We start from the raw sequence: 21282 nt of genomic DNA on the forward strand, positions 1-21282 counted from the left end.
TTTGAAATATTTTTAAATTTATTTTTATACATATATGACACCTTTTTTTATTAATGATACGGGACAAATGATATATACTAATAATATATCAAATATAAAAATATTGTCATGAATTTTCTTACAACATAAATTATTAAACTATTAGTTTGTGTGTCTGGATAATTGAGAATTTTTATTTTTGTTTCATTTTGATATTTTTTTTAGTATTTTAAGATTAGATGCAAATGATTGTTATATGTTGATGGTTGTCGATTTTTTAGTGATGGATTAGTATAATAAATGATCAAATTGTGTTTTTTTTTACTGATGGATCAGCTTTTTCCTGTTTCAAAACTCGGCTGCTGGCATAATTTCATGGTTGAAAAAGGCGAAACTATGCCACCAAAGAAATTAAAAGTTAAGCCAAACCGAATCTCCTGCTGCTGCTGCTGCTAAACAGATAAGATCGAATCATAGACAGTAAAAGCAGAAATAATTTATGAATGTGGGCCTTCCCCTTTTTCCCCAGTTCCTTTTTGGGCAAATGTTACAGGGGTGAGCCGTTTGCTAGACCGTGGCAAGAGGTCCAGATTTCAGCATAATTTCCTGGCTAATCAAGTTAGGTGTCTCCGTTCATGTCAATTTTTGTCAAGTATTATTCATTTTGAATTAAGAAGGATAATGGATATCTTGTTAGGGTATTTTATAATTAAATTTAGATAATAATTTTACTATTTATATCAAGTTCAAATATCACGTATTAGATACTCCATATTCAAATTTAATTATATTTTTTATAATTTTATGTAATTAAAGATAAATTTATATTATTAATTAAATTAATTAATAAGATCGTGATTATTAACTAACTTGTAATATTTTTTAATATATATACTTTATATATTTTGTTAATTTGTAAGAAATATAATTACTATTATATATATTTTTAATATATATACTTTAAATATAAATATATTTACTTTCTATTTTATATTAATGTTACAAAAATTATAACTTATAAAATTATTAATTATAATATATACTTTATGCATATAAACTTATAAAATATATACTTAAAAAAATTATGAAATTAGAATACTTTTAGAACCTAATTATTTTTTTTTAATTTCATGGACATACCCATATAGTTAATTAAACATATAATGTTTAAATTGTTGTTTGAATATTTCTTTTTAGTTATTTAAATTGATATTTGAGATATTTTATTTTTTATTATTTAAATTTAAATTTTATTAGTTGTGTATTTTTATAAATTTAATTACTAATGAATTATATAAATATAGATAAAAATATTATTTTATATAAATAGGATACAGATTCGGATTTGAGTAATTAGATACCCATGAATAGCACTTTAATATTTTTTTAACAAATTAAGTTTTTAAATAGATTCGGATAATTATCGGGTAATGGATATGTATTAGGGTTGTAACAAATTTAAAAAAATTCGAGTAATTATAAGATTTGAGTACTCCATTTATTAATCGGGTTTGGATATATTAAAATTAACGAGAACTCTCCCTGTTGACATCCCTATTTTGGACTATTGATTTCATGATTTTATTTCACAAAAATCACCTCATGAATTGAAAGTGATGTAAAACTTTAATACTTAGTATCAATCTGATACACAGCCAATGTAAGATTCATGATCCACTCTAAACCATGATACTTTCCCTTGACACCTAAGGTCAGACTTAGCGTAATAAGATCAACGATTTGAATTTAATTTTAAAAATTAGGTTTGAGTACGATTTTAATTAATTATTATTTAAGGATTTAAATAATTCAACATTAATAGATTTTTATCATTTTATAAATTTTACTCATCCTTCTAAGATTTTTTTTAAGATCTTAATGCAGATGAGGAAAAAATACTATTACTTCATAGTCATTGAATTAATTCAATCGAGAGCATTCATCTAAATGATGGATTTGTTTTTTTTGATAAATTTCACTTGCATCTTTCATAAAAATTATTATTATTTTATAATTTTATTAAATAAAATTAATAATTTAATTTTTTATACAAACATAAATTATTTATATTATATTATTAAAAATATAGAGTAAAATTGTTACAAATTAATATCATTGGGATCATGGAAATTTATTAATTAATTTATATATTATTTAATAGATAAATTAATCATTTATACATTAATTAATAAAAAATTAATTTATCAAGATATTTTTATTTTTTTCAAAATATTGAATTTGACACGTGTATTGTATACCATGATTATACGAATATCACTTAATTATTGAATTACAAATTATTATTAATCTATGTATTTATTTAACCAAAACAAATTCATAAATGGAATTAGTTTTATTAAATAGAAATCATGAATCTATCCATTTTGCAATAATCTAAAATTACATTTGATGTATACTTAATTAATATACTTCATAAACATTAAATCAAACAAAAACATCTATAAAATTTATATATAGAATCAAAAATAGTAAAACTAAATACAATGACTTCTTCTCATAATGGTGTAAAGTGATCAACAATGAAGGATGAAAAGTTAATGTACTAAGACAAGTTAGAGATGAGGTTTAAAGAGACATTAATTTTAAAAAGAAACAAATAATATTAGAGTCATATTTTATAAATGTTTGTTAATAAAATTATATATATAATTTTAATGTATAAATAGATTATTAATTTATATATCAAATAAGACTTATACGTTAATGAATTATAAATTTACCATGTTAATCTCAAATCGAGATTAATTAAAAATATTATTTAATCAAAATTATTAATTTATAAAAGTTTTACGGTATATACATGGTTACAGATTTTTTTTAAAAAAAAAGAAAAATCAAATTAAGTCATATAAAAAAATTACAAAAAAAAGGAATTTATCTTTTTATTTATTTCATCTAACCAAAACAGCCAAAATTGCACCAAACTGCTGGTATTGCTGAGCAGAAAGGAGATGAACTATTAAACAAAATGATTCCATTTTGGAAAGCAGAAATTAAGTTGTTTATGCATGTGGGCTTTCTCTTCCGACTTTTTTCGTCTAAAAAGAATAGGGATGACGAAACCCCATATGGTGGATTAATGATTTGAGCCCGTACCGAACTGGGCCACTGCCCCTACTCCCCTCGAGGGGAGTACCAAACCACGCAGGATACAGCCCCCTGCTTAGGCTAGTTGAATAAACTCCTCCCTAATCCGTACCGAGCCGACCTATTTATATATATATATATATATGTATATATAATACTGATTTATTTCTATTTAAACATTTGCTTTAATATATTTTACATATTTAAAGAGTGAAATGTTTTGTATTTATAATTTATTCAAAAAATTGAATTTAAATTTCCCTTCTTCTTATTTGAAAAAAAATTAAAAACATTGGTCATCTATAACAAATGTTGCATTCGAAAATAAAAAAGTAAAAAAAAAATTAACAGAACAAATCTTATGTAATAAAAAGCTATACATTTAAGGTTCAAATAATAGAAAAAACTATGCATACATCTTAGGAGAGAATTTTTGCATTTCACAAAGTCGTGGGTTGTGATGGAATTTGAATTTCACGTTAAAATAAAGATAAAATTTTTTAAAAAATAAAAATATATTATAAAATTTTAAAATTTTTGAAAGATAGATTCTTATCGGACCTCCTTACCTAGATCACTGGCCACGGGTTTTACCCTTGACCCTTATAATACAAATATAAGTAGAAATCGTCTATCTCAATTTGGTATTTTGTTTAGTATTTTTTTTATAATTTTATAATATTAATAAAAAATCTGCAATGTCTATTACCAAGGGTTTACACCCTTTTTTAGTTTTACCGATGAAACAAAGAGTAGAAGAATTGATTCAGAGCATGAATCAATCGTCACTTGCGAGAAGAGGATTAATGTAAATGGAGAAGCAGCCAAAACAGAGTAACTGATCCTTAAAAACAAAAAAAAAAAAACCTGAGGAGGAGAGCAAACGAAAATGAGACGTTTGGCTCGGCCATCAAGAGACGTGTTATGGATTTCGGTGTCCTTCTTTGCCGCGTGCGCTTCCTTCTTCGCTTTGCTAATCTCTTCATCCATCTTTATTGTTTCCACTTTCATATATAACCAGTTTTTATCATCCAAACTCAGCCTTTTGATTCCTTCTGCCTTTCGGGCTGACCGTAACTCTCGTGTCCACCCTCCCTGGAATCCGTTTCAGCTATGCATTTATGGTGTAAGATGAGGAGGGTTTGGCGCTCTGTCTCTGCAAGGTTCAAACCCCATAAACCTACTGCTGCAGGTCAGTTTATGGTCATCCACCCTTTTTCTTTGCTTTTGAATCTAATTGACAGCTTTGTGATCATTGGACTTTAATAGGATTTGGAGGTGGCAAAGGTGGCGCGATTAGCAGTAATGCAAGTGGCTTATCAAAGCTTCAAGACGATGTAAACATGTGTGGATACAAAGATGTGCAGGTGATGTGGAACCTATTGACCACCTCGCAAATCAAACCAATAGGGGCGGGAACAACAACCGCTGTCTCTCATCAGTCTCGAAAATGCAGCAAGCAAAGGCCATCTCGGATGGCTTTCTTGTGGCCTAACCATGGAGCTACTGCCTCATCTTCATCTTCACTTTGATGGGTTAAATCCAGAAAAATAGTATATTAGCTATAGAGAGTTTTTTTTCATTTTTTTTTTATTTTGGTAGCCTGAGAGTGAGTAGAGCGACTTGTATACGAGTATATGTTTGTTTGTATAAGCCATAGAAATGCCAATACCTATCTTCCCCTGTTCTTTGGTTTTTATAAGCCATGTGGGAGCAGTAGAAACTCTCCTTTGCAAACACAGTCATACGCCTTACACCACCCTATGGTTGATCAACACACTGCACGTCCATCCTTTCGCCCTGTATTATAAACCACAATCAGCTTTACACTCAAGCTACCATAACCTCATAACCCCACCCCTAACACGTACATGACTCAACCCAACCATGTCACCTCATCATTGTTTTAAACCTGAGACAGCACCTGGTTGCAGCTAGCTTTTGCCTCGGTCTTCACCCTGCGCTTTGGTCCTTTCCCAATTCAGATACACGTCACCAACAACCCTTTCTCTTCTTATCCCTGCCATGGCTACAAAATCTGCGTAACCATTAGCCTCCTTTTACAAGGTATAAATAGAAGATCAACACCATGGTATAGACCTGCTTTCCTCTGTCCACTGTTTATTTCATGTTACTTCTTTACTCAGATGACTTGAAACTAACTGGTAGCATACATCAAGCATGGCCAAGTTTTACCTATCTCTTTTGGTGTTCTTATTCGATAACTCGTTACCATGATTTTTGTAATAATTAAATCTTATTTTTTTTTTCATGTTCTTAATTGGAGAATTCGTTATCATAATTTGTAATATCAATTTTTTTTTTGTGTTCTTGATTTTTGAACTTGATATCATCCTTTTTAATAACCAAAAAACATTTTTTTCCATGTTTTTTGTTTGAGAATTCATTATCATAATTTGTAATATAACTAAATATCATGAGATATATGAACTTTCTGTAACATCCATATTTGTTTTCTTTCTTTTATTGAAGAAAAAACAGAATTAAATACAATTTTTTAAATAAATAAATATATATTTATTATTAAATTAAATGTTCAAATACAACTTCAATAAATACTTAAATACTCATTAATTAAGTTTAAAAAAGAGTTTTAAAATATTATAATCAATATAGAATAATAATCTGGACACCGCTTACATTCCTAGATTGGCCCTAATAAACTCGTTATCACAATTTGTAATAACCAAATATAGTAATTTTAATATAACTTTCTTTAACGTCAATATAGATTTTTCTTTCATTTATTTAAGAAAAACGGATTTAAATGCAACTTCAAAATGAAAATTTAAATACCCATTAATTATGTTTAGATTAAAGTCTTAAAAAGAAATATACAAAATAATATTGTTTTTATTGGATACTGTGATGTAAAAAATAAGTTCCTTTTCCCTGAAACCTCCCTCCTCTGAATTTGGCATCCTCCTCACTCGCTGACCAAAACTCAATTCCCTCACTCTGTTGATTCCTGTTTGTTCACCCAAGCCTTCGTACGTCTCCTCTTTGATGATCCTTTAATGGTGATTCACTTGAGAACCAAGTCAACTTTGAAGAAACTGAAAAAGGAAAAGAGGAGTATAGTTGAAGAAGGCATGGAGAGGAAGGTGGATGGAAAGCTATTGCCTGATTTAGCAGGTCAAAAATATCTTTCATTATAATCTTAATTATTTTTAATGAATTTTTAGCATAATTTGATAACAATATTTTTAAATAATTTCAAACAAATTAAAATAATTTCAATTTTTTCTATTTTATCTTTTAAACAAAAATTTTAAAATTAAATCTTGATTCCTTTCTCTTATCAAATATTATCTATCTTGTCATTTTAAAAATCAGAGATGACATGTGTTTTAAGTTATTGGATTTATTGGTTTATTCATCGAATTCTAAATTTGAAAGAGTTAAAATTGATTAAATATATCTGTAAATTAAAACACCATATAATTTTGATAACTTAAACCTAACAATGACAAGTAAATTAATTAATTATTAAGTATTGTATTACTAATTTTTAGACATTAGTTACTAATTTTTAATTATTACGAGATTAATTTTTAAGCATTACGTGATTTAATTATTATTTCTGATTTTTATGTATTGTATGACTGGTTTTAGACAATGCTTTGTTAACCAGTCACACAATGTCCTATCAACTATTATGCAATACCTAAAAATTAGCCATGTAATATCTAAAAATTAGTAAGACAATGTTTAAAAACTAATCACGCAATACTCAAAAACCGATTATGCAATACTTAAAAACCACCAAAATTACTGAATTCTATTTGACAAAATTAACAATTTCAAACAATACACCATATTTCATTTAACAATATAATCAACAAATATGCATACTTGTTGAAAAATACTTAGGTTTTTCTCCATATATAAAAAATTACTTCAAAATACTTAAAAATGCTTAAATTGCTTAAAAATTTCTCTTTATGTATCAAAAATTACTTCAAAATATTCAAAATATCTAAAAGTTTTTCCTTTTGCCAAAAAATAGTCCAGAGATAAATGGTCTGACGAGTAAAGTTCAAAGTATATAAATCAATTTAAGACACGGACTTAAGCATATGATTCGATTTCATTAAAGATAATTTTGTCCAAAATTATTATTTTTTGATTAAAAACAGTTAAAATTACAAAGATGATTATCTCAAAAACACCTTATATATGAGAGGTATTTTTGAAAAGACTCCTTGATTTTTCATGGAATTTAGTCAGGATTGTAGTCTAATGTTCATACCAAAACCTACCATAGTCAACAAACTTCAATCTACCAAAATTAAGATATATATATATATATATATATATTATGGGAGGTATATGAACAATTAACAGATATACAAAGTAAATCACAATTATAATGGCTTGGATAAAAATAAAAAGCCAAAAAAAATTTTCCTGCCGCCAATGGAACACTCACCTGCTAACATCATGAATATACATAATGGTATGAGGTGTAGTACTAGAATGAAAATCTCCTTCAGAAGCCAAGATTAGATTTGCAAAACGGTTGCCTGCAAACCTGCCGATAGAGAACATAACGACTTAGCAGCCGGTAATAACTGAAACGAAATCTAAGAATGAGATCAAACAAATAAACCTCAAAATCAAGTTGCAGCCGAAATGCAGGCTGAGCTATACCAAAAATACGATTCAAATGAAACATTGTAATGATTTCTTAGTACCTCCTAATTGAAATAAGCACTGCCAAAATGGGGGTTTGTCTCAATCTTGGCATCATGAATTTAACCAACAATAACCCAGATTTTGCTAATTATTGCAAATTTACACATTAATCTTCTTAAATGGGGAAATCTCGTCCTTTGAAAAATATCATATTCATTACCATATATTCAAGGGGCTACCGTAGAATAGGTAATCTAGTTTTTCCCTCCTATTTCTTTCTGTTTCTCACTTTTTTCTTCTACACAGTATAAATTACATGGAGTCTAAATCACCTAGCAAAGTGAGACATTTCTCTCTTTCTCATTGGATTTGTATAATATAAGAAAAGCCTAGCAAGAATCCTTCCTTCAAAAGCCCCTGTTTTAATTCTCATCAGTTTTTTCTTATTGGATTAAAAGACAGGTGTAATAATCTCTTACTTCTGAACAAGCTAATCAAGCTTGAATGTAGTTGAAGTTTAGAGAACTTGAGAAAGCAAAACAAATGCAATCTGTAGACATGCCCAATGGCACTATACAAGCTAGTCATGTCAAAAACCTGTTACCTGAAACAGTGAAATGATAACTGCAGGCAACAATTATCATAATCAAGAGAGAATTGAGAACAAAGAGGCTTTAGAGAATTACTTGATCAAGTAGAAGCACTAACACTTAGTTAGCCCATCACGTGATATCAAGGGTTGAATAAATTTGAGCTATCCATATTGATTGCAATTAGCACAAATATACTAGTAATCACAGCAAACCAGAATAAGGTTGTTCCTGCAGAAGACAAAACATTGAACAGAATCAAGACAACAACACATATACACAATTGAAACTAACTCTTAGATACAGATATTTAAATGTCACACCTCCAGACACTTCAGAACCTTTATCAGAATCTGATGGCACAGATTCAGCATTAACACCACTTAATCTTGATTTCAAAGGCCCTGTTCTTGAGATATCATCAACAAATTTGCTCCCTGGTTCAGACGAGACAATGCCTTGAAACTCCTCACTCACAATCAGAGCCGCTAGAACATCCATAAATGACTCTTTGTCTGCTTCATCTGTATATTGCTTTACACCCTGCTCAAATGACCCATTTGGTTCATCAGAATCAGACAATTCATCATCTGAAGCATCAGTATCAATGGATCCTGCCTCAGTTGTGTCATCTTCTTCATCCTCAACATAAGCTTTATATGTCAATCGAAGTAATATTTCTCCAGCAGATCTGTTTCTGAACACTCCCCAACCTCCTTGCAATACCACAATCTTATCTGTCGGAACAGTGTCCTGAAGAGTCCCCAGATCAACCTGAAAGTTTTAATGCATCAGATAAACACATTCATAGAAAAGGGAAAAAATTGACTGCAAAGCCATGCAATATATCATCAAGTGGCTTTTGAATACAGTGAAACTTTATCATAAATCAATATTTAGCTGTTAACTATATTCAATCTCAATCAAACAAGCAGCAGCAGCAGCATCACAACATGGACATCTACTCCGTGGACCATCCACCACTTTCTCAGAAAGGACCAAGTATTCATCACCATATTCCTAAAATCTTAAGCTCTATCTAAAATACGTGAATTATGTGACACAGCAGTCTCAACAGGAAACTCCTGCTTTTCACCACAACATATAGGTGTCAACTGCTATGTAAGAGGTGGACCATCATACCTATGAGTCAATAAGTGCCTTGAACAACTTGGTAGCCCTGCCTTACCACAGATAGCTGCTCTCAATTCTACTCTCCACCAATCCTTAACCATTTCGAAATGAAAATATCTATATCTATCTATCCATCTATCTATCTATATGTATATATATTTGAGGAACTTCCATTGTGTAGATTGTCTATATCCTTAAAAATTAGACTGGCAACTATTATAAGCGTCAATCCCAAAATTACTTAACTATGACCACGTCCAAAGATTATTTCAGCAATATATAGGAATATTCCACAATGATATACGTTGGTTTTACAAATAAACAAGTTTACCTCTCCTGCTCCAATTGTCAAATCAGTGAAACCAAGGGCGTCTTTTACTTGGATGCATAGTTTTTCTTTTCTAGGGTTTGCCACAAGTAAATGAAAATCCTGCCAAATTGACAAAAAAATTATCACTTAAAGAAATTTTAGAGCTTCAAATATAAAAGTTCATCTATTTTGAAAAGTTTCATGAGAGATGACAGAATTCTATATTCGAAGGAAAAAATTGCTAGAAGCTGCACCTGATTCCAAATTGGCTCACCAGGTGGCCCAATAATTGTAGTTTGACTGTTCTTTTTACTGCGTATAACTTGATCCCCCAAATTTAGAACAACATATGGATCAGTTTTGCCTGACAAAAACAGAGCACTAGTGAATATGGTGAATGGAAGTGAAGAAACACATGCATATGAAATATTCTGCTAAGATATAACTATCAGAAGACCAATGTGTTTCATCAACATTCCCTATCTAACATTGCAAATTCCCTCAATATAAACATTAGGCAACATTGATAGGCAATTACATCTCTGTTTCTCAGACTTGTCTCTTCACTCTGCCATACCCGTGTTGATAGAGTACCAACACGAGGGTGGGTTATGTTCTGGACCTTGAGTGAAAGTTTTGGACGCTTTTCTTGTTGTGTTATGAAAATAGGGACAGCGAAATACTGAGAGCGAGGGATCTTTTGTCTCAGAAAAGCAACACAGAACAAGTGAACAGATAGGAGATAAATAAACAAAGCTCCAAAGATATTAATGGGGCATACTAACATTTTTTAAAAAGCACTGGCCACAATGTTAAATAGGAGAGTAACTTGCTGAAGTTCATTAAGGTTGTGTTTGGTCAAGAATATGAAAAGTTTATGCAAAATTTTCAATCCAAAGATTGAGTTACACAACCCGCTTCAAATTTTTATCCCCCATCTACCCATCCTTCCAACAAAGCAAAGTGTCAAGCTAACAAAAATGGGCTAGCTAACTTTAAACCAACTTGACGATAGATATATAAAGAAAACACACTACAACTTCTTGCCATTTGTCTTATACCCTTTTTTTTTGTTCATTATTTTCTTTAGCACCACTCATAGCTAGGCCGAAGTAAACTGAAATAATACTGGCCCAATCTATAAATACAGCAAGTTTTCATCCACCTTTTGTAGACTCATAAAATATTGCATGACTAAATACAAACATAGCTCTTCAAGGGTACTGGCAAGTATAAAACACTCAGATTGTATCCCTAATTTTGGGACAACCATATGTCTGTACCCATCTCCAGTTTCAAACTCATACCTTCGCATCTCATATTACAAAATTTTGAGGAGTAAGACACTAAGATCCTTATGATACACACAACACCATGCCTGAACTTGAACAACATAAAATTTACATGCACAGAAATCAGTACTTTCTGTTGCATATTAAACTAGAGAAGAGTTGGGCAAAAAGGCATAATTTTCATAACAAATAGGGTTGACAATGTGTTGTATCAAGAAATGTCTGACTTGACAAAGGAAGAAAAGCACTCAACACATAGTAATCAGTAAGTGACAGGCCAACAGTTTTTCCAAAGCTTGTAGCAGCTTAAACCAAGTGTTGATACAGACATACTAAGCAAGAAAATAAAACATTGACTATGCATCAAAAAGGGTCAACAATAAAAATATATAGAAGTAAGTATTAGGTTGTAAAAAGCTAAAATATATCATCTCGGAGCTCAAATGAAAAAAAACTCTTACCATAGAAAACATAAGACAGTTTCCTAGCATCTACGAGAGTCACAGATAATTCTCCAACAAAATCCTTGTTTTTTTCTTCTTGAATTTCTCCTGATTTCAAATTATTTGCAACTGGGCCAACAGCTTTCCCCTTTTGGAAATCCAGAACAATCTTCTTTGGGCGTACAAATAGTCGAGGCAAATCCACAGTGAGAAGTTTCGTCAAAAACCTGAAAATAAATGTAGTCAGACACCATTTGAATAGAGTAGTAGAAAAAGAAGATAAAAGAGAGCAGTCAAACCCAGAAGCAAACAAATAAAACCTTGAAATAACATGGAAATCATGAATAGCAAACCCAAAGAAAACCATGTGTTCCATCACTTAAAAACCTTTACATAAGCTGAATGATTCATAAATAAAAATTGATAGTAATGGCAGCTGCAGCAACAACAACAATTAAAAATACTAGTTACTATTGCAAAATTCAGTTACAAAGCCACCCTAACCAATGCATAACAAAGAAAATAATAAGGAAGAAAGAAAAAGAGTAGTGACAAATGCCAAAATGACTTGATACTTGAAACTCAAATGGAAAACAAGTTAATGTTGTTTTAAGCCTCTAGAAATGTGAGATACATTCCCAATTTATATGCTTCTAATCCATAGTTTTAGGGAAAACCTGATGACAAGGCATGGGCAGACCTACCATAGGGTGAGTTTTAATTTTTACTTTATATACTACTTATTTAGAGTTTTATGTAGTTATATGATGCTAATGGGCCCACTAATTTTTTTTTCAATTTTGTAGGGAGTGGGGTCAAAGACTCCCAGTTAAAGTAAATTTATCAAAAAGTAATATACATATTAATATTTAAATACCACATGGAAGACAACAATTTCCTTCTATAATTTAAGATTTTATTAAAACAAAGTCAAAACCTAAATTTCTTTCTCCAAAATTCAAGTCCTACTCTTGAGACCCACAGTGATCCTTCCTCTTCTTGGTCTTTGGTTGCGCTTTTCACTCTCTCAAAACAACTCATCTAGACTTCAATTATAAGCAATTTTCAACTCAAATTAAGTTTTTAAATACTCCATGTCTAAATATTTTTTTATTAATTTGATAGTTTGTGTTCATAATTATAATCTAGCTAATAGAAAATTGTATTGCATATCAAATAACATCTTGAAATTATGAGTCTTTCTTTTTTTTATTTATTTTGTAGATATATTGTTGGATTATTTGATTTTAGTATTTAACTTTATGTGGTTTATGGATGCTTATATTTAGTTTTGATCAATAAATAGAAAATTGTCATATTGTTAGCTGTTGAACCTAATTATTTGCTATGTAAGATCATATTTTATTTAATTTTAATATTCTAATTTATGCTAATGAGTAGTAATTTTTACCAAGTTTTTATAATTTTTTATAAATAAGCCATGGAAAGATATTTTAAAAGAAAAGAAATTGTCTCACAAGACTCAGATCTCGGACAACAACAATAAAATTCTACTAATAATGGTACTCAATAATCTTCTAAGCAAAATTGTATTGACACCACTTAGAAAATTTTCTAAGTCCACCTTTGTAAGAAGGTAAGTGGTGCCCTCCCCATGCCAAGAACAAAATTTCCGAGGCAATCATTCAGTAGAACCAATATCAAGGAAGAAAAGTCACCATCATTCGTTTACTTTCAATTCAAAAATGAAAAAACTCACAGCCCAGAACATCTAGGCTGATAAACTCAAAGTGCAAGTGCAGTAATGAATTTAGGGTAAAAAGCAAAACGTAAATTATGTTTTAGCTTTAAGCAAGAATATGTATTTAGTATAAGGTTACATGTGCTAAGTTGAATCCTCAGGTCAAATGAGGGAAGAACAACGAGGAGATTAGGGTAAACTATCCAAAAAGACCTATCTAGTAATGATCTTATTCAGGATATGGTCCTAAATGGACCACAATGGCAATATTGGATCCAAGAAGCCAATTCCCAACAGTGAGCAAAGGGTTGGTTGTTGTTAGAGCATAACAGTTGCTGGATTAATAAAAATTTTCGAATTTGAATTTTTCATACCCAGAAGAGCTGTTAAATTTGCCTAACTTGGGACATTGATAGAGAAATGCTGACATTTCATAAACATGAATCCAAGACTGACTTTTGCAAAGCATCAAACCATTGATCAAGGTATCCCATGAACATTCCTAAATAGACATCTTGGTAAATACCAAATTTCAGGAAAAAAGAATTATATTACAAGAAAAAGAAATTGGCATATGATAGACTGGTGACAGTACGATGACACTTCTTACCCAACTCCGTTGCAGATTTAGGCAAGAAGAGTTTTAGGACTTAAGTCAGAGAAGCTAACACCAATATTATCCCTTACATGAACCAAAAGCAATCAAGTAGGTTTCAAATACAAAATATATTTCTTCCATATGCCTCTATATATCTAATTTCTGACATGTTCTCATTTCAAAACCTACATCAACCAGTTGGGAAATTGTAGTTAAGAAGCAAGAAATTCTGTAATGTAATGTCTCCAATGCGGACATTTTTCCAATCACAAACAAGAGAGAATATTCTTAACCTTCAAACCAGTATGCAAAAGATTTAAAAATGTTTACAAGCAACTCCAGAATGCTTTCATAAATTACAAAAGCAGTGAAAAGAATAGCACTTACATTGAAAGAACAGGAATTGCTGGTATTGCCCAGAGCATGCACAAAAGAAGAGAAAGAGAAACATGTATCAGCATCTTCAATGGCGGTTAGCACATAAAAGAGCAATCCCTAGTCATTTTTTATTTAAAACTTTAACGACAAATGACAGCAATCTCCAAAGAAAAGAAGACTTCAATGAACAAAATCACATAAACGGATGTCTCTTGATTTCATAGTTATGTAATCAAAATTTAATTAATTAAATATTCTCTAGAGGAGACTAGCATGAATTATTTTCTTCTATTGCCATCCAGTAATTGTTTCTTCTAACCCTTTAAATCAACTATGAAATGCATGACTTAATAGGTAATGAGCAAACCTGAGATATTGAAGAAAACTAAGTAATATTAAGGTAATAAGCAAACCTGAGATATTGAAGAAAACTAGGTAATTTAAGCTCTGCTCAGACTACCAATTACTTTAAATCTGCTTAGACTACCAATTACTTTAAACAGGAAAAGAAGAATATTTTGACAAGAATTATCTTACTTTGTGTGGGGGGAAAACAGTAGAGAGAAAAGAGACATCTTACTTTGTGTTGATGTACTTAGGCATTTGATTCAGGACTAAAGTAATAAACCTTAATACGAAAAAAAGTCTACATGTCTGCAGCTTTTCTATACAATTAAAGAGCTGTAATGGTCCCAAACAGCTCATGTTCCCTTTACTCATAAGATGACATGTGTCTATCAAATATTTTCCAAGCTCTTTCTCAGGAACATCCAGTGGCCTCGCCAAGATTATTCTTAGAAGTGGTGAGCACTAGTCAAAGCTCCATCAAATTGAGGGAAAAAATACATATGAATTCAAAGTTTTCTCGGGCATCAGAATCTTGATATAAGAATTCCATTGCTGGAAATATGAAACTCAAATTGCTATTCAAGACTTCTAGTAATTAGGTAGATTAAAATTTTGGTCTTGCATCAGAATACTTATTTTCAGATGCATTCATGCCCTGCCAAGGGTCCTTGCCCCTGGTTTTAAAGACAACTTAACCCTTCCCTCAAATTCACTTGTTCCCTGTTGATAAAAATGACTTACTCGATAAACTCACAAACTAGGTGGTAAAAATGAGTTCACCAACAAAAGATAGATGAACTTTGGTGAAGAAAGAGAATTTACAATAAACTTCAAGGGGAAAATGTTAAAGTTGATCAAACTTAAAGTCATTTTCGAGTTCATTTCTTCAAATTCCTTATGACATGGACTATGACTAAAACCTTTTAACTGGGTAGTTTTTTTCCAGCTTTTCAACAATCCTATTTTTCACGTCTAAATTTCAAGCTTAAAATGTTGCAAATGCAGAACTGGAATAGGATTCTGTGTCCTATTCCTTTCCAAGGATATACATATTAATTCTAAGGGCCAGAAGAAGTCTAAATAATACTGAAATCATGTTTTTATCTAAATAAAAGGTGTACCTTAAACAACCGGAAACTAAATGCCATTGAATCTATCTCCTCCACTGATAAAGTTTTGTATAAAGGAGTCAGCTCCTGCTTAGCTTATCTTGGCACAAGGCACACACCACAGATAAATACCACTTAATAGTACAAAATTTTAAAATTCTTCCTAGTTTTCCTTGATTTCTCAATACCACCTTCATAATTAACCTTTTTTAATCTGTACGCTTAAAGATAGACATATGTATGAAAATGTTGTAAAAAGAAGGTCATCACAATTACATACCCATTAAGTTGAACAAGCGAAATGGTGACAACTCAAACTTGATCTTTGGAAGTGAAACGAAAGCCCATGAAACAGCTCCAACAAAAGGTTCTGTTGGTATCAATCGCAATTTCACCCAAAGTTCTCCATCAACATCAAAATCTCGAACACCAACTGGCACAACAATTGGAATAATTCCAAATTTTAATGACAACATCAATAACATGCGAGCACCGCCTGTGTAACGAAGTCCTATTTGATACCTACATCAGAGTAAATGGAAATTAGTCAAATGCACTATTAAATTTGTACGAAGGACATCCAAAAATATCCTCAAATCACAGCACATTAAGCATCAAATCTAACATTATAAGTGTATTGAACCTCCAAGCAATAGAAAAACTATTTTATACATCAAGAACACTTTAAAGTTGATAATTAGAGTTTCGACATATATATTACACTTAGGAATCAGCAATCATAGACAGTCCAATAACAATCAAAGAGCCTTATAACAAGCAAATGAACGAAACCGAGCACTATAGCAGCTTTGAAGTGGCAAAAAACTCACTGCAAATCATTGACTCGCCGGGACGTCCTACGCTCAACATTCCTAACTGACAAAGGCTCATCCCCTAAAGAGAACTGCTTAATTTCCACTCTCTGAACGTAATCAGGCTTCTTCAGATTATCAATAACAGGTTGCAACAACCCAATAATCCAATTCTCAATTGCACCTCTATAAACTTTCCACAACTTCCCCAACACCATATTAACCCACTCAACTGACTCTTTCCTTTGCAAATCCTTTTCCAAGAACAAAGAAAAACTAGTTGGAACTTGTGGCCAAACCCCTGCTCCGACTCTACCAGCTTCCCCATCTAGGTTCCCCAATTTGCCACTCCTTTTCCTTGAAGTCCAGATTTTATCAAAGGCAACCCCAACAAAAAAGAAAAAAACAAACAACCCAGCAACGTTACGGTTAATTGGAGGGGAAGGGATTGGGTGGATAACTCCTAACTGGGTCCTTAACTTGTCAACAATGGGGTCTTGTTGGAAATTAGTAAAATTTGAGCCCATTTGGATTGAAGATTCTTGACTTTCCCCATCCAGAAATTCATTTGAAAACCCTTTGGCTACAAGGTTCCTAGCCACCCTTACATTAAGCTTGTTGGGATTTGGTGTGGGAATTGCGCAAGCAAGAAAACAGAATTTCCGGTGTGGGATAAAGAAAGTGATGAGTTGGCTTTTAGGTGGTCGTTTTTTGTTCCCGGAAGGCAAGGAGGGGTTGGTTTTACAAGGGCAGAGCGGGGAAAGGAGAGGGCAGCTGAAACTGGAACGAAAAGATTGTAAAAAGATCATTTATTATTGGTATAGGGAGAAAGATTTTCAGTGCCCCAGTTGTAAAGTGGGGATAACAGAAAACGTAGTTGTTGGTGATAATAAACATGAATAAACCGGGGAATTAAATGAACTGGTTCTAGCAGCAGCCGGAAAACTAAAAATCAATCAAAGATGGTGGCTTTCTTTTCTTTTCTTTTCGTTTCTTTTCTTTCTTCCTTTTCTGGGCGTGTTGACCTTCAAAGTCCGAGAAAAGGAAAATGGTTCTTTGGAGTGGGAAGAGAGGAATTGTTGAATGGTTCGGATTGTGAAGTTGTGATGCAAGCTGCATGAGTGCTGGGAATTTTCAGTGTGTGGCATGTGGTCACGTTTTGTTTGTGTGTTTTAAAATGAAAAGAGTAGGCCGAGGTCGGAGCACTCTTTTTTTTTATTATTATTTTTATTTTCCTTTCACCGCCCACAAAACTGAACTTTTTAAGCTCAATTATTAAGAAAAAATGTATTGTTTTTATAAAATTACATTCTCAAGTAAAAATTAAAGATAATTTCAAATAATCTTTATTTTTTTTAATGCAGAAGATATGGAAAAAACCAGTTTAAGTTCTCATACAAGAAGAGCCTATCATGCTCTTAACAAGTAACGGACCTAAATCCAAAGGCATATTAATCAAGGTAGTCGTTCCAATAGACAATACTGAGCCAAATTTAGAAGGACATAAATCAAGTTGCTAGAAAATCAAAATATTCCAAAGTTGCCAAAGTGTCATAGCAAATTGCATACTCCACTACACATTATCAATAAAACGAGCTTAATTAAAACAATTTCTCCAAAATCATTTCTTTAAATCTAAATTAAAAAAAATTATCTCGTCAATATCAAAATGTAACTAATAACTCCAAACCTCTTTTTCTTAAAAGTAGTTTGTAAGTAAACGCAAAGTCAAATCATTATCATATATACATTAGAAACAAGTCAGCATCATTTACCATCTTTTTCTTCATTCTATTTTCATTTGCATTGAGTTTACCATGAAACAAAGTCCACATGAAAAATCGAATCCTTTTTGTACAACCTAAGTGTCAAATTCACTTGAGATCATCCACTTGCAAATTTCCAACCAATTGAATTTGTATCAATCTATAAGTGAAACTAGTTGAGAAACCTCCATTACGCTCGTCACACCAAATTTTTTGATCCACCCAAGTACTAGTTATTAGAATTGGGATTACTCTTATTTCCAAAATCTTACCTAAATGAAGCAGGTGTCAAATGGAATCAAGTTGTCATTCCTTACAATTATTAATAAATTTAACAACCTTTCGACAAAGCAATCCATTTTCAACGATATTAAAAGCATAATAAATGAGAAGACCACCGCCTACCCACCAATCATTCCAAAAACTAACATTTTTACTATAGTCAATAATCCATATTTTACTTAAATTCAATAATGTCTTGCATTTCAAAAAATCTCTCCAAATAAAAAAAAAACATCAAAACAGAAAAATATAGATCTCAAATCATAATTATGAAAATACTGTCCTCTTAAAATTTTACAAGATAAGGATCTTGAATTGTTTTCAATGCACCAACTAATTTTTGAAAGTAAACAGATTTGAATCCTTTGCTAGTTTCAGACCTAAACCTCCATGAATTTTAGGTAAACAAATAATTGTTAATTAAAATATTATTTATAATGTCAATACGTACAATTATATTATTATTTCACATTAACATGTCAAGTTATAATCTATTATTATAACAAATAATATTTTAATTAATAAATAATTAATCAACCACTTAAAATAAAAATACCAAAACTTGTTCAATATAATATAATATAAAAATAAAATTTTATTTACATAATTCATGAAATTTTTTAGATATTATGTTAAAAAATTATGATCGTAATCAAATAATTATAAATATATTCATAATTATTATATAAAAATAAATAATAAATATAAAGACTCAAATTTAAATTTAAATATTCAATTACTCATAAAAATAAATATTTATAAATTTGTTATTGATTTCTCATATATTTATGACGAATTGAACAATTTGACTGTTAAATAAAATAATATAATTACTTTTGAAAAAAAGTTAGTATCATTACTCGATTTGACTTAGGATTACATAGAGTTTTGAGAACTACGACTCAAAAACCTTTTAAAAATTTATAAACCTTGAATACGACTTCTACGGGCTTGTTTGACAACACCAGCGGCGGCCAGCGCGGTGACGTTGGTCATCGCTGTTACAGGGCCCTTGTTCGACAAAAGGGTCCGGTGTGGTAGAGATCATTTCTTGCCGCACTGGAGGGAGCCATTGGATCATTGCTGTTGTCACGCCCTTCACCCGCTTTCCCCGTTTTGCCCCCGTAGATTTTATTTTTAACCTTTGAATAAATACTGTTGGGAACAGAACTGGTCGGTCCCCTCACTCACAACCTTTGACTTGTCTATGTAGCTGTTTTCTTTTAACATATTTTAATTTCTGAATTATTATGCTTTCAACTGCTTATTAACTATTTAATGTAATGAATAACGATATTTTACTAATATAACAAACAAATAACTAAAAAATCAATAAACAAATATATAAAAATATAATTAACTGTTAGTACTAATTAATGCTCAATACTAATTGTTGTTTTATCTACTACAATAATATTGAAACATATCAAAAACATAGTTTTTGGAAACTTATACATATATGCAATTATTATTATTATAATTTATTCGTTGAATTTCTTATAACATTTCATTTGTCAAATACTTATAAAGTTGTGGTTATACCCAATTTTTATTTAATGTCTTTAATTATCATTTTCTCACTTCACCACATTGTTGTTGTTAATTGGATTTGATGATAATTTTATATATACATATCTTTGAATCCCTTAATTATATTAATTGAGATTTATTAACTTTTACCATCAAAATTTTTTAAAATAAAAAAATTACATTTTAATTTGAATAAAAGAATAAGTTGAATTGTGAAATTAAAAATTAGATAAATATTAAATTCTAAAATGAGCATTTAAGGTAAAATACCTAACCTATGTACGGATAAAGACCATCAAATATGAGACTAATTTAATGGTATAATTTTATTTATTTAAAAATAAAAACCAAGCTGACGCCTAATGACTATGAATGCGCGTGAAGCAGCAAAGCTTAAGCCAAACACAAGCTGTCGAAAACCTCGTTTTCGTTCATGGGTTAGTTCTACACTTCAAAAGCAAGTGTGCCCTTTGACGTAAGGTGGTTTGTCTGTACGATTCACAACTGACGATTTCAATTTTCACCTTGGTCTGCTTGTGCCTCGGGGAACATGACAAAACGGATTTCGCGGTCCCTTCCATAAATCAAATGTACTTACAATTTATAATAATAATAATAATAATAATAATAATAATAATAAAACCACCATAAATCTAAGAAAAAAAATTGACAAATAGTTCATCAATACATTTTTTTTTACCTTATTAAGAAATATGATATTATGATTTGTGATCCAACATTTTCTTTTACACAAAATTTGTCACATGGAATAATATTTTCGCAAACAAAATTTACATTAAAGAGAATGTGCATTATCCGATTAATCTTAAAATTTTAAAAAATTGCTTGTTAATTCTTTTGACTTCTAAACATACACCATGTTTGATTTTTATGAAAATTAAAGTAAAATTTTTTTAAAAAATTAAGGTTAAATTAATCTTATAGAAACAAATAATTTTTGAGACTTGGGATACCACTAGGTGACATTATAATACGTGGATTTATATATATAAACATGCTTAATAAAAAGTAATCTATTTTCAGTACCTATAATTTTGATTACATAAAGAAAGGAGAGGTAACCCATATGGGACTTTTAATATAAAGGAGTTCAATTCAGCTTCATTACTTTTCAATATATGCATAAATATCATTCATATATATAAACATTCAATTTAATCGTAAATTGTGGACTTTATACACATGTGAATAATGATTAAAATTTTAAAATAAATTATCAAA

At 30.6% G+C, this 21282-nt stretch overlaps 1 protein-coding gene across 1 annotated transcript; it reads right to left on the reverse strand.

The window, feature by feature from the left end:
- Window positions 1–5882: 5882 nt before the first annotated feature.
- Window positions 5883–17616, reverse strand: NTMC2T5.2 (Calcium-dependent lipid-binding (CaLB domain) family protein). The gene is made up of 10 exons (XM_021437314.2): window positions 16481–17616; window positions 15931–16172; window positions 14203–14221; window positions 11534–11742; window positions 10035–10144; window positions 9802–9900; window positions 8660–9110; window positions 8433–8567; window positions 7541–7642; window positions 5883–6164 (listed from the first exon to the last, which is right to left on the reverse strand). Exons 1-8 carry the CDS (start codon window positions 17269–17271, stop codon window positions 8479–8481), a joined length of 2010 nt encoding a protein of 669 aa, XP_021292989.1. The 5' UTR covers window positions 17272–17616; the 3' UTR covers window positions 5883–6164; window positions 7541–7642; window positions 8433–8478.
- Between the last annotated feature and the right edge of the window lie 3666 nt (window positions 17617–21282).

Source organism: Theobroma umbraticum, unplaced genomic scaffold (assembly GCF_002168275.2).
Source record: "Theobroma umbraticum cultivar Fairchild unplaced genomic scaffold, ASM216827v3 scaffold_20.0, whole genome shotgun sequence".
NCBI classification, from domain to species: domain Eukaryota; kingdom Viridiplantae; phylum Streptophyta; class Magnoliopsida; order Malvales; family Malvaceae; genus Theobroma; species Theobroma umbraticum.

Coding starts and splice junctions, on each gene's coding strand:
- NTMC2T5.2 (XM_021437314.2), bottom strand. CDS start 17,271: ATGATCTTTTTACAATCTTTTCGTTCCAGTTTCAGCTGCCCTCTCCTT. Junction 9,901..10,034: donor GTGAGCCAATTTGGAATCAG/GTGCAGCTTCTA, acceptor TCAATTTGGCAG/GATTTTCATTTACTTGTGGC. Junction 8,568..8,659: donor AGGTTCTGAAGTGTCTGGAG/GTGTGACATTTA, acceptor TGTCTTCTGCAG/GAACAACCTTATTCTGGTTT.